The following is a 16,312-nucleotide window of genomic DNA, read 5'->3' as shown; positions in this document are numbered from 1 at the left end:
TTCTGTTTCCCTGCGTTGCTCTTGGTAAACTGGAAATATACATTTTCTTTGACTTTTATTTGATAAAATGTCAAATTTCCCTTAGCAAGACCTGAAAAGGTACTAGTACTACCAATTTATAAAAAAAGTTAGAAACTTCTCGGCCCCCTTTGCGAGTCTAATGCCAGCTCATGTTTTTCTCAGTATTTTCCTCCAAGCTCATCTCGCGCCTGTGATCTATCTCGTCTTTGTGAAACGGACGAACTTCATGTAAATCGAAAGCATCTGTTCGATCGATTGGTGATTGCCAGTCGCGGGGGACTGGTAAGAGCGGTATGCACTCGCTGATTGGTAGAACCCGCAACATTTCTAAATCTCCTGTGAATAGAAAATTAGTTGACTGTGAAGGAAGAAAAGCATTATATTTCAAACAGAGGTTGCTGAGTCTTTTCAAGGTATGCATTAGTGTGTAAAAACCCAATTTTTCACTTTCCATTCCATGTCGTCATCTCCTTAAAATATGCAAATACAACCTAGTCAATCAGACCGAGGTTTCGTCATGGCTGCTTTGAAAATATTAAGGATAAAATATTTCCTTTGCCTGGTTACACGCATGCCAACCTTAAAGATAATACACACCTTCGATAGTTTTACTTAGAATGCCAACATCCTCAAGGAAGGTAACGCATTCTTTCGCGTCAAAGTCGATTTCAAAACCGAATTTATTTTCAATCCAGCCTTCAATCTGCGCCTGCAGTTCCTCTTTAGTTATACCGTCCATGTATTCTTCGTCCAGCGGATTCTCTTCTATAAAGAGTAACAAACTTCAGGGTAGAAAATGTTTCATATAAAGCATGGCGTGCATTGGCTGTAGAACTGAATCATCAAACAAGGTAAGGTAAGGTTGTACGAAATCCAAGTCATACCATCTAGTATTCCTGAATCACCTTACGTATGGTATATTTGTTTACCATACCTGAAAGCGACAATCTTGATGATGCTCTGATGAAACTATATGCCAGCAATGCCGACTTGTACGCTTCGTCTTCAGCTCGGTCGACGACGAGTGTAAGTAATGCGCGATTGTTGGCCATTGACTTGAAGTACAGCGTCTGCGCTAGGTCTGCCAAATACTTATTTCTTCGACTGTTATATACACTCCATGTTCTAACAAGCAACGCCATCGTTATGATTGTTGCTATTGGTAACACGCCAATGTTGTGGTCGGTTACAAATGAGATAATTTTCACCACAGCAGTCGTGATGCCCACGGTAAGACTGAGACCAACAAGAATTTGATCCAGGCGAGTCATTTCAATTCTACCCTCGGGTAAAAGATGTTCGAGATTCGGACATGGAATATCTTTGAAAGATTTCAGAATCAGTTTGCGTTGATGTTGAGCCCGCACTGCAATGATGACACGTTTATATCTCTCGCGGGTCGAGGGTCGCCCGTACACCTGGTACCGAACGGACTTCCTAGCTTTTCTAACCCAACCTATCCCCTTATCACCCTCCTCTACATCTTTACCCACAACCCATATCCTTAAAATGTCGTATTTGTTTGGATCGACTTTAACCAGAACTCCGTCGCCAATATCGTGTTCTTTCAATGCCTCGAGGACCGCGTCGCGTGGTAATTCATAAAAGCCAGCTTGGTATAGAACTTTGTCTAGTGTTGCAAGTAGTTTATATTCCCTCTCCTTCCGCTCGTGTAAGTCGATGTAGCGCGTTGCTAAAGTCTCTTTGTCGGGATTCAAAGGATCGTAGAGCGACTAAAAAGATACAAAATTATCAATGTATAATTCGGGATCAATTCGTGAAAGCCTGGAAGATCTGTGAAAATATAAAGAAGGTAGGTTCTGCATCTTTAATCTTAAAGTTTTTAATCATTCTGTGTATGCTAACCCAAACTCATTTTTTTCGAAGAGGAAATCCCGCGTTGAAAAAATTTTAAAAGTCGTGTGCATTTGACCAAGAAAATTGAATTAGGGCGGCTCGGCAAAATCGTTTTTGAATCGTTTTTGACCAATGAATCAGGCAATCTTACGGTTCTTTCTAGATTACCTTTAACTCGCCAAGAACATCGTGGTAAAGTCTGCCAATTGCATGGTCTAAGGCAACAAAAAATTCGTGAAAATGTTTGTAGTCGTCTGGAGAAATTAACGTTTCTTCTTCCATAATTTGCTTTGCCAACGATTTCCTCGTCATTGGTATGAAATTATGCCTTATATGGTACTTTGAGTCTTCACCATCTCCCCGGAAAGGTTTATGCCCTTGGGTTTCGTCTTTCGGTGTCGAGTAGTTGTTCGGAATTTTTGACGCGGCCATCTTGAGTTTTTGCGTCCATTTTGTAGTGGCGTTTCTTCGCCAAATTTGTTTCGCATGCGTGTAAGCAACTCTTGGAGAGATGCCGTACTTGATAAGGAAAATGATTTTTCTATTATGGCGTAATGTCATGTCTCAAGTTTTATAATTTGTTACACCAAGGAACTTTAGAACGGCAGCCATCTTGTATTTGACCGAGGGGAGACTTGGTACGAGAGTAACAGGTGTTTTAGAAGCGGATCGCGGGGTTTTCATCAATTGCGTCGATTTAACTCGCGGAGAGTAAACGTTTATCAAGAAAGAGCAACAATTATTTAAGATTTGTTTTATCAAAGAATTTTTGCATGTGAGATTTTAAGAAGGCTTGCAAAACGTTTGCGGTTTACTAGTTCGTGCTTCAAATTGATCGTGACCCATTGTAAGAAGTATTTTTCGTACGTGAACGTGTTTTCTCGGCTTATGTTCCGACTCTGTAACAAGTTTTCAAGATCTTTAAGCTTGGTGGCAAGCGGCAATGTTATCCTGGCATCAGTGTTATCAAATAGTTGGACAAGACTTTGTTCGAAACTTCGAATCATAGTAATCATGCAGTTTTGGTCCGGAGAGATCTGTGTTCAAGATTTGTAACAATTTAATGGTAGTAGTGCCCAATTGTAACAATAACATTAAATTGTAACAATTTAATGCCCCCCAATTTAATCCAAGCATGATATTTTTTATTCTGAAAGATCACAAAATTTTCTTGCTCAGCAGAAAATGACAGACTTTTTTACTTTTTAGTTATTGAAATATGCAATGATTTGACCAAGATGCATTTGGCCTTAAACGTTTTATTCCTGTATATGAAGTTATTTCGCCTTTAACACTTTATAAAGAATCAAAGTTTATTTCTAATAAAGTTTGTTAAGGATTCTGCTGAAAATTTTGGTGAAGCATTTCTTTAAAATGAATATATTATTTCTATAATATGAAACATTTCTGTTGTTGAAGAACAGTCTGTTTGCTATAAATGCTACTGTTTGTAGTCTTTTATACAGCATATGAGTCTGATTCAATCTTTAATTTAGCAAAGAGTTAAATTTATTGGTTGAGGAATGACAAAACTTCTATATGTGTTTAATGATCAAACAGGGGTGTGTTGGAGGGATCTCAGCCCCGTTTGTTCAAATTCTATGCCTTGTATTGCCAGTGAAATATATATATCAAAAAGCTAGCAGCACCTAAATATATATCTGAAAGCCGGCAATATTTTAATATATATGAGAAAGGCAGCAACAGTTGTAATATACATTAAAAAGCCCAAATAGCTGAAATTATGGAGATATGCCTCTGTGATCTTATAAACCAAAACCTACAATTAAAATATCATTGACAAGTCTAGAAAAGAAGTAATGTTCTACTTTGAGCTACAGAAGTAAGGTACATTTGTACAACTCATTACCAAAAATATATTGTACTCAGCTGTTTCAGTGAATATCCTAATTATAATTACTTCATTTTTAAATGATGAACTAAAAATACAAAATACAACCTGTAAAATCATAGCAGTTCCTGTGATTTGGTGTATTTGTTTGTTTTAGTGTGGAAGTGGCTGAGAATTGAGAGGTTTGTAGATTGACCAATTTCAGAACATAATGAGAAATCATCTTCGATTAAAAAACAAGTTTTGGAGTAAGAAAACTATTGAAACTGCATCAGCACGAACTTTGCAATGTTATTTGGCCCAAAAATGTTTCTCTACTTGAGTCAGTTAATTGAACCTTATATCAAAAGCAGTTCAGCACAACAATCACCATACGCAATCAAATTTCGTAAGTTCGACGTAAAGGCATTTCTTTCATTTTTTTCGTAATCCTCGATTCTGGCGATATGTAATGACATTTAGTAGCCGTCAACAATCAGTTATTACAAACTTATCCATAAAAAAACGCAATATTATCTCAAAATACTGTATTACTAACAGCAATTGCTATATAAAAACTAGCTCAAATTTCAAAATTAGGAACCAAAATGGCGAAAATTGATCAGGTGATCAATATTGCCCAATCAACGTAAGCTAAACGGATAACATTAGATGTCCCAACTCTTACTAAAGCCTGTTTTCCACAAGCACATATCGTAGTAAAGTATCGTAGTAAAGTATCGTAGCAAAACGTTACATGGCGCATGCGTGCTTGTGAATTTGATGGTCAATAGGCACAATCACGCATGCGCCATGTTACTTATGCTTTGATACGTTACGATACGTGGCTAGTGGTAAACAGGCTTAATAGAGGGCTCTGGTTAATTTTATATCTTGGCGTGGCGTCTGTGAATGTTAACGTATACCTTGTCTGTGCGCCCCCTTCAAACAGTAAAATCTCCCTTGAAATAATATACTGACAGACCAAGAGACAGACAGAAACAAATCGAGATTTTACATGTATATAGGTCAGGATTTGGCTGAGAATAGTGAATGTGCTACCTGCTGCAACTGCGTGCCTAGTACCAGGTGGCCGTTTAGCATCAACGGCTGCCACGTTGACAGCTGTTAATTATATATCTTGGCGTCGCGTCTGTGAACGTTAACTAAGAATTTCAATTCATCTTTTTACTTCAACAAGTAGCAAAATAAACGAACAATTTTGGCACTTCTTGGATTAGTTTCGACACCAAGTAATTATCAGTTATATGGAAAGACATATGAAATGTTAACGACTTTCCATTCAGATTACAAAAATCGATCCTTACAAAGAGACGGTAGAGCGATTAACTTATAAAATATAGACAGAAATTATGGCATCAAAGAAAGAAAAGAATGATGTGCAACAAAATCTTTCTACACTGACTAAAGAAATGATGGAATCAAGGAAAGAAATAAAAGATGTTCAACAAAATCTTTCTACAGTGACCAAAGAAATGATGGAATCAAGGAAAGAAATAATCGAATCAAGGAAACAAATGAAAGATGTTCAACAAAATCTTTCTACAGTGACGAAAGAGACGATGGAATCAAGGAAGGAAATAAAAGATGTTCGGCAAAATCTTTTTACACAGAATAAAGAAATGATGGAAGGAAGGAAAGAAATAATCGAATCAAGAAAACAAATAAAAGATGTTCAACAAAATCTTTCTACAGTGACGAAAGAGACAATGGAATCAAGGAAGGAAATAAAAGATGTTCGGCAATATCTTTTTACACAGAATAAAGAAATGATGGAATCAAGGAAAGAAATAATTGAATCAAGAAAACAAATAAAAGATGTTCAAGAAAATCTTTCTACAGTGACGAAAGAGACGATGGAATCAAGGAAGGAAATAAAAGATGTTCGGCAAAATCTTTTTACACAGAATAAAGAAATGATGGAATCAAGGAAACAAATGAGAGATGTTCAAGAAAATCTTTCTACAGTGACGAAAGAGATGATGGAATCAAGGAAAGAAATAAAAGATGTTCGGCAAAATCTTTTGGCAGTGACCAAAGAAATGGAAGAAATGAAAGCTATGATCATCGAACTTGTTCAAACATTGCCATCTCCAACTGAAGAGTTTATGAACTCAGACAAGAATGATGTTTTGATTGCTGGAGGTTGCTATTCAAGCGGTCATTTGAAAAGTGTTGAAAAGTTTTCATGGAAAGAGAAGAAATGGTCAAGGATTGCAACAATGAAAATTGAACATACAGAAGCTTCATCATTTATTCATGATGGAGATTTATTTGTTGTTGGAGGATCTTCTAGCAAGTCAATAGAGACATTAAATCTTAATCAGTCACCTTTGACATGGCAGATATGGCCTGGAGAGCTTCCTTATGAATGGTTTGGTCATCAAACTGTTGTTTGTAAAAATCAAATTTTTCTCATTGGAGGATGTATTGGTGATAAAGGAAAATCTGATCTTATCTGTGAAATACACGTTACTGCTACGTCTCTTATTTTAGAAGAGCTCTGTCATATGCCTGAACCACGATATGGTCATGGAGCTGCTGTTGTTGATGATAAAGTTTTTATTTTTGGAGGACAGGGAAGAGATGGCAAAGTTTTATCTAGTGTTTTGGAATTTGATCCAAAGACTCTAACATTTAGAATAATGCCTCCATTACCTCATCCATTAGTTGGAATGGCAACAGTTCAATGGAGAGATCAAGTTGTTCTTCTTGGAGGTCGTAACGACAATGCTGACATATTAAACGATGTAATCATGTATGACAGTAAGATAGGTGAGATTAAGGTCTTACCATCCATGTTAATAAATAGAGTTGGGTGTTGTGCTGTTTTGACAGGAGATACAATTGTCGTCATGGGTGGTGTGAAAAATCAATATCTTAAATCAGTGGAGTTTTTTGAAATGGAAAGCAGTTTTTGGAAAAAGCTTCCTTCAATGAACGAAGCACGAAAAGAAGCCATTGCTGAAGTTTTACCGATTACACCAAAGTGCAACATTTCAATGGAAAAAAGGAAGAAAGCATGGAAAGAAACAAAAAATGTCAAAAAAAGTTGTTCTACCGACATCAAAAACACTAGGGAAGCGGATGAACAAGTTGCCCAATCCTTACCATCAACAAGTCAAGCAAAGGGGAAAACAGGAAGTACAGGTTGCTACATTGTAATTTTGTTCATGAAAGAAGTTACTACATTTAAAATAAGCATTGCATTTTTTATTCCCCAGAAATCCTGTAGTCAAAATTCTGTATTTAAAAATAATATAGTGATTAGCTGACAAATATACTCTTTTACACTGGTCTCCCAAGAAATCCATGTTGTAGGATGATGGAGTGGAAGAATTTTATTTGACAGACCGACAAAAAATCAGTTTTTCAAAGCAAACGGAATAATGGTCTGGTCTCGAAGACCGTTAAGGTTTCTAGAATTATTGCAGCGAGGCCTGGCTGTATCACTTGACTCACAGAATAAGCTGACAGTTTCTAAGCTATCACATTTTTAGCTCTAAATACAAATGAATAATTTAATTGATCAAACTACTTTTATGATATTAGTGACACAAGATGATGATGAAGATAGTGATGAGAAAATTGTTATTAAAGTTGAAGACGAAGATGATTTGAAAATGGAGCCAAGCTAGTATCTTCGCCAATGAACTCTACTAGAGGTTATTCGGAGGTCACTTATCTGCTCTGGCAACATACAAGACATACTCGACGTTTAGCTGAACATTTTTCCTTTATTTAGTACAGAGGCCACGATAATATTATGAACTGAACGTATTAAATGAATAACTACTGATCTATTCATTGAGTACTACCTTTCATAGATGATATTTCTACTTACATTGTACATATCATATACTGTAGCAAATGAATTCTACAGCTATGTTTACCTTTGTGTCTACCTTTATGTCTACCAATATGCTTATCTTTACGTCTACCTTTCTGTCTACCTTTATGTCAGCCTTTACCTCAACCTGTATGTCTACCAAAGTTGTATGAATGATCCTCTCTGCAATCGAGAAAATTACACGAATTAGGCACATTGAATTAAAATCAATTGGGAAATATATATCAGAGATGAATAGCCGTTTTGTTCGCATGTATTTTGTTCGCAAAATGCTCTCGCTGCGAGCTTGCGAGTCTGTTCGCGCGATCAAAAAAATTTGTTCAATTAATTTAACTATGCTGCAAGTCATGGTAAGCTCGCTTCGAGTAACTCGCAGGCACTCGCAGCGAGCTTGCGAGCACGTTTTGCGACGAATGGAAAAGAGCCTTTAGTAAGCGTTCACTGACGCGACGCCAAGATATATAATTAACAGCTGTCAACGTGGCAGCTGTTGATGCTAAACGCCCCCCTGGTAGTAGGCACGCAGTTGCAGGTTGTAGCACATTCACTATTCTCAGCCAAATCCTGACCTATATACATGTAAAATCTCGATTTTTTTCTGTCTGTCTCTGGGTCTGTCAGTATATTCTGTCAAGGAAGATTTTACTGCTTAAAGGGGGCGCACAGAAAAGGTAAACGTTTCGTATCGTCGATGTCTACGTCTATGTGCTCATGGGCATACGGGACCTGTCATTTCAGGGGGGAGGACCCTATGAACTCACAATGAAGGTTCCGCGAATTGCATTTGAAGCTACACTACTGAGTACACCGCTTCTCGTATTATTTAATAGTGTTTGCGACATGAAGTGTGTCAAAATGCTAAATTAGACCGCAGGCTCATCTCACCTTCCCTAATGGATGAAAAAAACAAAATGAAGAATTTGACAGAAATTGGAACCATTGAATCAGACGATGAAATCGAAAATTATGACTGCGATGAAAGTGGTGAAGAAGATGAGGTAAGGGAGGTCTTTACGAAATGTGTTAAAGATTTGACTTAAAACTGTCGATATTTTCATAATCTAGCAAATATTACACAAGGAGAAAAATTGTATTCTTTCTCTCTGTACCTTTTTGGTCATTAAATAGCAACTAAAACAAGGAGATGTATCGATGAATTTACATTCCTTAATGTCAACCTATCATTTGTTTCTCATACATGTCTCAGAAGTCCATTTGGATAAAAGTTAAAAAGAAATCTTATATTTTATCTTAAATGCTTGTGCAGATTTCCATTAACTGAAAGTTTGATGTGTTGATTATTTAAAGGTAGCAAAAAGACCACAAAATAAGAAAGATAAAACCAGAGAATTTAACGAACAGTTTGAATTTCTGATTTTGGATGATGACAGTCATTATAACGGATGGAATCTTGAGGAAACTGTGGAGAATTTGAGAAAGGATATAAAGGTATGAGTTATTAGAAATGAAGGCATTAAACTAGAATGTAAAAAAGCAACTTTTGTGATGGTTAAATGTAGATATGATCTTCGCACTTTGCTGGACAATTTAAGCAATTGTCTCATGAACCTGAAAAATTCAAGTGACTCAACGGGATTCGAACCCATGACCTCTGTGGTGCCAGTGCAGTGCTCTGATCATATCTACATTTAATTTCAAACACCGCACTGCATAAAACATTCTTTCAAATGACATTCCTTTCACGAGAAAACATCAACCCAACAAAATTGACCTGCTCACCACTGTGTGACTTCATAGCTCAGTTGGTCAGAGCACTGCACCGGCACGGCAGAGGTCATGGGTTTGAATCCCTTAGAGTCACCTGAATTTTTCAGGTTCATGAGACAATTGCTTAAATTGTCCAGCAAAGTGCGAAGATCATATCTACATTTAATTTCAAAAGCCGCACTGCATAAAACATTCTTTTGTGATGGTATATTACAGTTATAATACTGGCATAATATTTTGTGTGAATTTGTCAATATGACAGTAAAAAACAGATATTTTTTCTGGTTTTAAGCAACTAACCGATATGTGTTAAATGTGTAAAAAGCAGGTTAATGTTAACTGTTGAACTTTAGCAGATTTTCTTCTTTGGATTTATGCTTGCAAGCAGAGGGATGCACTGAAGTGATAATTTTTAGTTGTTATTGTTGAATATATTTTTGTTTTTTTATGTAGCCAGGAAAAAGTTTGGACTCAAGGATAAATGAAATGAGAGTAAAACAAAGCAAAGAAAAGGTATTTTGAAGCATTAGGCATTATACAACTTCATATTTGCATTGAAGAAGTTAAACAGTTTTTTCTATTTTTGGCTGCATAAGTGTTACATCATAAAAAAATTGACAGACTTTCACTGTTGAGATACTGATTTTTAAAAAAGAGTGGAGTTTGTTTTTTCATCAATTTTTGATGCTCATTTTTTGGTGGTATCGTTGGCTTTTTTAGGGATTTTTACATCTCACTAACTGCGACCACCGACTGCAACTTGTGTCATTATTGATCACGTGACACATAAGACAAAATTTTTTGAATCTCCAGAAAATTTCAACATATTATAATAGGAAAGCTAAATTCAAAGAAAATATTTGGTTACCCGATATGCTACTTCTCGCATAAAATATCCTGTCTATAGTGACCTTTTTGCTATTGCAAAATTATTTTGAAAAATACATTTGCGTTGAGCACGAGGTAGTGCAGTAGTGCTGTTCACCGGAGATAGAAGGAGTTAAGCTCAAAACAAAAACTCTGGTAATGAGTTTGAGCATGTAATTGGTGAAATTTAAAATTAAAAATTTCATGAATTTTCGGGCACGTAAACTTTTTAGTTTTTACCAAAGGAAGTTGACGTTTGTTTTAACAGGAGCAAACTTTTTTATTTTGGCGGGAATTTTTTTAGTCGGCGTTTTCTCGACTTAAACCGGAGCTTTCTCGGCCAAATTCGGAGCTTTCTCGGCCAAATCGGGGGTTTCTCGGCCAAATCCGGAGGTAAAGAAAAAGAGCTCTCAACCGAGAAAATACATGCGAACAAAACGCCTATTCATCTCTGATATATATTTCCCAATTGATTTTAATTCAATGTGCCTAATTCGTGTAATTTTCTTGATTGCAGAGAGGATCATTCATACAACTTTGGTGGACATACAGGTTGAGGTAAAGGCTGACACAAAGGTAGACGTAAAGGTAGACACAAAGGTAGACATAAAGGTAGACGTTAAAGTAGACATAAAGGTAGACACAAAGGTAGACATAAAGGTAGACACAAAGATAGACATAAAGGTAGACGTAAAGGTAGACATAAAGGTAGACATAAAGGTAGACATAAAGGTAGACATAAAGGTTGAACATAAAGGTAGACATAAAGATAGACATAAATGTAGACATAAAGGCAGACATAAAGGTAGACATAAAGGTATACATAAAGGTAGACATAAAGGTAGACATAAAGGTAGACATAAAGGTTGAACATAAAGGTAGACATAAAGATAGACATAAATGTAGACATAAAGGCAGACATAAAGGTAGACATAAAGGATAAAGCAGACATAAAGGTAGACATAAAGGTAGACATAAAGGTAGACATAAAGGACATAGGTAGACATAAAGGCATAAAGATAGACATAAAGGTAGAACACAAAGGTAGATACAAAGGTAGACATAAAGGTAGACAAAGGTAGACATTGGTAGACAAAGATAAACATAAACAGTAGACATAATAAAGATAGACACAAATGTAGACACTAAGGTAGACATAAAGGTAGACATAAAGCTACACATAAGGGTAGACACAAAGGTAAACATAGCTGTAGGTTTCTTCCATGCAATGTAAATGAATTCATTTACCACAGTATATGATATGTACAATGTAAGTAGAAATATAATCTATGAAAGGTTGTACTCAATGATTAGATCAGTAGTTATTCATTTAATACGTTCAGTTCATAATATTATCGTGGCCTCTGTACTAAATAAAGGAAAAGTGTTTAGCTAAACGTCGAGCATGTCTTGTATGTTGCCAGAGCAGATAAGTGACCTCCGAATAAATTCTAGTAGAGTTCACTGGCGAAGATACTAGCTCCGCTCCATTTTCAAATCATCTTCGACTTCAACTTTAATAACAATTTTCTCATCACTAACTTCATCATCATCTTGTGTCACTAATATCATAAAAGTAGTTTGGTCAATTAAATTATTCATTTGTATTTAGAGATAAAAATGTGATAGCTTAGAAACCGCCAGCTTATTCTGTGAATCAAGTGATACAGCCATGCCTCGCTGCAATAATTCTAGAAACCTTAACGGTCTTCGTGACCAGACCATTATTCCGTTTGCCTTGAAAAACTGATTTTCTGTCGGTCTGAAAATTCGTCCCTACCCCCCCCCCCCCCCATCATCCTACAACATGGATTTCTTGAGAGACCAGGGTAAAAGAGAATACTTGTTAGCTAATCGCCATATTGTTTTTAAATACAGAATTTTGACTACAGGATTTCTGGGGAATAAAAAATGCAATGCTTATTTTAAATGTAGTAACTTCTTTCATGAACAAAATTACAATGTAGCAACCTGTACTTGCTGTTTTCCCCTTTGCTTGACTTGTTGATGGTAAGGATTGGGCAACTTGTTCATCCGCTTCCTAGTGTTTTGATGTCGGTAGAACAACTTTTTTTGACATTTTTTGTTTCTTTCCATGATTTCTTCCTTTTTTCCATTGAAATGTTGCACTTTGGTGTTATGGGTAAAACTTCAGCAATGGCTTCTTTTCGTGCTTCGTTCATTGAAGGAAGCTTTTTCCAAAAACTGCTTTCCATTTCAAAAAACTCCACTGATTTAAGATATTGATTTTTCACACCACCCATGACGACAATTGTATCTCCTGTCAAAACAGCACAACACCCAACTCTATTTATTAACATGGATGGTAAGACCTTAATCTCACCTACCTTACTGTCATACATGATTACATCGTTTAATATGTCAGCATTGTCGTTACGACCTCCAAGAAGAACAACTTGATCTCTCCATTGAACCGTTGCCATTCCAACTAATGGATGAGGTAATGGAGGCATTTCCTTAAATGTAAGAGTCCTTGGATCAAATTCCAAAACACTAGATAAAACTTTGCCATCTCTTCCCTGTCCTCCAAAAATAAAAACTTTATCATCAACAATAGCAGCTCCATGACCATATCGTGGTTCAGGCATATGACAGAACTCTTTTAAAATAAGAGACGTACCAGTAACGTGTATTTCACTGATAAGATCAGATTTTCCTTTATCACCAATACATCCTCCAATATGAAGAATTTGACTTTTATAAACAACAGTTTGATGACCAAACAATTCATAAGAAAGCTCTCCAGGAAATGTCTGCCATGTCAAAGGTGACTGATTAAGATTTAATGTCTCTATTGACTTGCAAGAAGATCCGCCAACAACAAATAAATTTCCATCATGAATAAATGATGAAGCTTCTGTATGTTCAATTTTCATTGTTGCAATCCTTGACCATTTCTTCTCTTTCCATGAAAACTTTTCAACACTCTTCAAATGACCGCTTGAATAGCAACCTCCAGCAATCAAAATATCATTCTTGTCGGAGTTCATAAGCTCTTCAGTTGGAGATGGCAATGTTTGAACAAGTTCAATGATCATAGCTTTCATTTCTTCCATTTCTTTGGTCACTGCCAAAAGATTTTGCCGAACATCTTTTATTTCTTTCCTTGATTCCATCATCTCTTTCGTCACTGTAGAAAGATTTTCTTGAACATCTTTCATTTGTTTCCTTGATTCGATTATTTCTTTCCTTGATTCCATCATTTCTTTATTCTGTGGAAAAAGATTTTGCCAAATATCTTTTATTTCCTTCCTTGATTCCATTGTCTCTTTCGTCACTATAGAAAGATTTTGTTGAACATCTTTTATTTCCTTCCTTGATTCCATTGTTTCTTTCGTCACTGTAGAAAGATTTTCTTGAACATCTTTTATTTGTTTTCTTGATTCAATTATTTCCCTTGATTCCATCATTTCTTTATTCTGTGGAAAAAGATTTTCTAAATATCTTTTATTTCCTTCCTTGATTCCATTGTCTTTTCGTCACTGTAGAAAGATTTTGTTGAACATCTTTTATTTCCTTCCTTGATTCCATTGTTTCTTTTCGTCACTGTAGAAAGATTTTCTTGAACATCTTTATTTGTTTTCTTGATTCAATTATTTCTTTCCTTGATTCCATCATTTCTTTTATTCTGTGGAAGGTTTTGCCAAATATCTTTTATTTCCTTCCTTGATTCCATTGTCTCTTTCGTCACTGTAGAAAGATTTTGTTGAACATCTTTTATTTCCTTCCTTGATTCCATTGTTTCTTTCGTCACTGTAGAAAGATTTTCTTGAACATCTTTTATTTGTTTTCTTGATTCGATTATTTCTTTCCTTGCTTCCATCATTTCTTTATTCTGTGTAAAAAGATTTTGCCGAACATCTTTTATTTCCTTCCTTGATTCCATCGTCTCTTTCGTCACTGTAGAAAGATTTTGTTGAACATCTTTTATTTGTTTTCTTGATTCGATTATTTCTTTCCTTGCTTCCATAATTTCTTTATTCTGTGTAAAAAGATTTTGCTGAACATCTTTTATTTCCTTCCTTGATTCCATCGTCTCTTTCGTCACTGTAGAAAGATTTTGTTGAACATCTTTCATTTGTTTCCTTGATTCGATTATTTCTTTCCTTGATTCCATCATTTCTTTGGTCAGTGTAGAAAGATTTTGTTGCACATCATTCTTTTCTTTCCTTGATTCCATAATTTCTGTCTATATTTTATAAGTTAATCGCTCTACCGTCTCTTTGTAAGGATCGATTTTTGTAATCTGAATGGAAAGTCGTTAACATTACATATGTCTTTCCATATAACTGATAATTACTTGGTGGCGAAACTAATCCAAGAAGTGCTAAAATTGTTCGTTTATTATGCTACTTGTTGAAGTAAGAAAATAAATTGAAATTCTTAGTTAACGTTCACAGACGCGACGCCAAGAATTACAATTAACAGCTGTCAACGTTGATTAACAGCTGTCGACGTTTATCCTAAACGGCCCCCTGGTACTAGGCACGCAGTTGCAGCAAGTAGCACATTCACTATTCTCAGCCAAATCCTGACCTATGTACAGGTAAAATCTCGATTTGTTTCTGTCTGTCTCTTGCTCTGTCAGTATATTCTGTCAAGGGGAGATTTTACTGCTTGAAGGGAGCGCAGAGAAAAGCAAAGAAGGGAGGGGATGCATGATTGGACATGTGCCCCTCCCTAATTAAATTTTTACAGATCCCCCATTTTCCATAGACAAGTATAGTTTCTAAAGAAAAATTCAGCGTCCTACATGTAGAAAACGTTCTCATGTTATTCTGCCTCCCCCATACTTTCGAACAGGTTTTACTGTCCTTTACCATGCAGCTTATTGTCAATAGTTAGAAAGTTGGTATATCAACTTAAATATAATTTCTCTTGAATGTTTCGCCATACATTATCGAGATGCTTTAGTAGCAAATTTGTTATGTAAAGTTAGTAATATAGTTTCAGAATCTCGCTTTACTTTCGACAAATTACCTTCGTTTTAGCAATAAGACTTCATATATGACGACCGTGTAGACAAAATTATGCTTGCTTTAGTTCTTTACATGTCACATACTTTACAAAGACGACAGATTTAATATAAAGAACGCGAACACATAAATATCAGTTTAAAATGGTAATCATAATTCATACCTTATTGTAACATCAATCTTTTATCCATGTAAGTTTTGTTACATAAACACATTTAAATAACGAACTAGGATGAAGAGTGAGTCAGGATCTCCTTCAACAAACAGTATTATAAAACATTAATGACATCTATGTAGAGCATTCTAGTTATATAACTAAGTATACATCACTGACTAAAAGCAATTGTTATAGAAATGAAAATACATAAATAAGAACCTCATGCAGAGTACATGATAACATTGAGATTAGTCAAATTCCAAAGGATTACTGCTAAATCTTATAAATTTTCACAAGTTTTAACTCAGGAATAGATGATCACTGATCTAAGACAAGATTTAAATGTCAATGATTATGACAAGATTTTGGAAGCTGTAAACGGATTTTTTACTTCATTAATCAAAAATTCCATACATGTATATTCTTGCACAAGTCACTTCATATTATAAAGAAACTTTGTTATTAAATTAATCGTATCGTTGATGTCTACGTCTATGTGCTCATGGGCATACGGGACCTGTCATTTCAGGGGGGAGGACCCTATGAACTCACAATGAAGGTTCCGCGAATTTCATTTGAAGCTACACTACTGAGTACTCCGCTCTCGTATTATTTAATAGTGTTTGCGACATGAAGTGTGTCAAATGCTAAATTAGACCGCAGGCTCATCTCACCTTCCCTCATGGATGAAAAAAACAAAATGAAGAATTTGACAGAAATTGGAACCATTGAATCAGACGATGAAATTGAAAATCATGACTGCGATGAAAGTGGTGAAGAAGATGAGGTAAGGGGAGTCTTTACGAAATGCGTTAAAGATTTGACTTAGAACTGTCGATATTTTCATAATCTAGCAAACATTACACAAGGAGAAAAATTGTATTCTTTCTCTCTGTACCTTGTTGGTCATTAAATAACGACTAAAACAAGGAGATGTATCGATGAATTTACATTCCTTAATGTCAACCTATCATTTGTTTCTC

General features: G+C 35.6%; 4 protein-coding genes across 10 annotated transcripts in view; 2 read left to right on the top strand and 2 right to left on the bottom strand.

The window, feature by feature from the left end:
- Nucleotides 1-38: 38 nt before the first annotated feature.
- Nucleotides 39-2,508, bottom strand: LOC124437818 (transmembrane protein 143-like). Its single transcript, XM_046987750.1, has 4 exons — nt 2,047-2,508; nt 956-1,754; nt 619-786; nt 39-357 (listed from the first exon to the last, which is right to left on the bottom strand). The coding sequence occupies exons 1-4, from the start codon at nt 2,437-2,439 to the stop codon at nt 158-160; spliced, it is 1,560 nt and encodes a 519-aa protein (XP_046843706.1). The 5' UTR covers nt 2,440-2,508; the 3' UTR covers nt 39-157.
- Nucleotides 2,509-5,185: 2,677 nt separating this feature from the next.
- Nucleotides 5,186-7,622, top strand: LOC124437817 (kelch-like protein diablo). The gene is made up of 2 exons (XM_046987749.1): nt 5,186-6,880; nt 7,283-7,622. The coding sequence occupies exons 1-2, from the start codon at nt 5,206-5,208 to the stop codon at nt 7,366-7,368; spliced, it is 1,761 nt and encodes a 586-aa protein (XP_046843705.1). The 5' UTR covers nt 5,186-5,205; the 3' UTR covers nt 7,369-7,622.
- Nucleotides 7,623-8,961: 1,339 nt separating this feature from the next.
- Nucleotides 8,962-16,312, top strand: part of LOC124437815 (probable ATP-dependent RNA helicase DDX27) — a 54,848-nt gene continuing 47,497 nt past the window's right edge. For 2 of the 7 annotated variants that reach the window (XM_046987747.1, XM_046987743.1), the window contains exon 1: nt 8,962-9,029. The gene's annotated coding sequence lies outside the window, so the exon portion shown is untranslated. Of the gene's footprint in view, nt 9,030-9,761; nt 9,822-15,559; nt 16,117-16,312 lie in introns of those variants that run through there. The other 5 variants (XR_006945856.1, XM_046987740.1, XM_046987742.1 and 2 more) reach the window with 4 other exon arrangements.
- LOC124437820 (beta-scruin-like) lies at nt 11,387-13,596 on the bottom strand. Its single transcript, XM_046987753.1, has 2 exons — nt 12,147-13,596; nt 11,387-11,737 (listed from the first exon to the last, which is right to left on the bottom strand). The coding sequence occupies exon 1, from the start codon at nt 13,520-13,522 to the stop codon at nt 12,206-12,208; it is 1,317 nt and encodes a 438-aa protein (XP_046843709.1). The 5' UTR covers nt 13,523-13,596; the 3' UTR covers nt 11,387-11,737; nt 12,147-12,205.

Source organism: Xenia sp. Carnegie-2017, unplaced genomic scaffold (assembly GCF_021976095.1).
Source record: "Xenia sp. Carnegie-2017 unplaced genomic scaffold, XeniaSp_v1 HiC_scaffold_17, whole genome shotgun sequence".
Taxonomy (NCBI): domain Eukaryota; kingdom Metazoa; phylum Cnidaria; class Anthozoa; order Malacalcyonacea; family Xeniidae; genus Xenia; species Xenia sp. Carnegie-2017.
The sequence above is the reverse complement of the archived record's forward strand: the minus strand, read 5'-3'. Positions and strand labels throughout refer to the sequence as shown.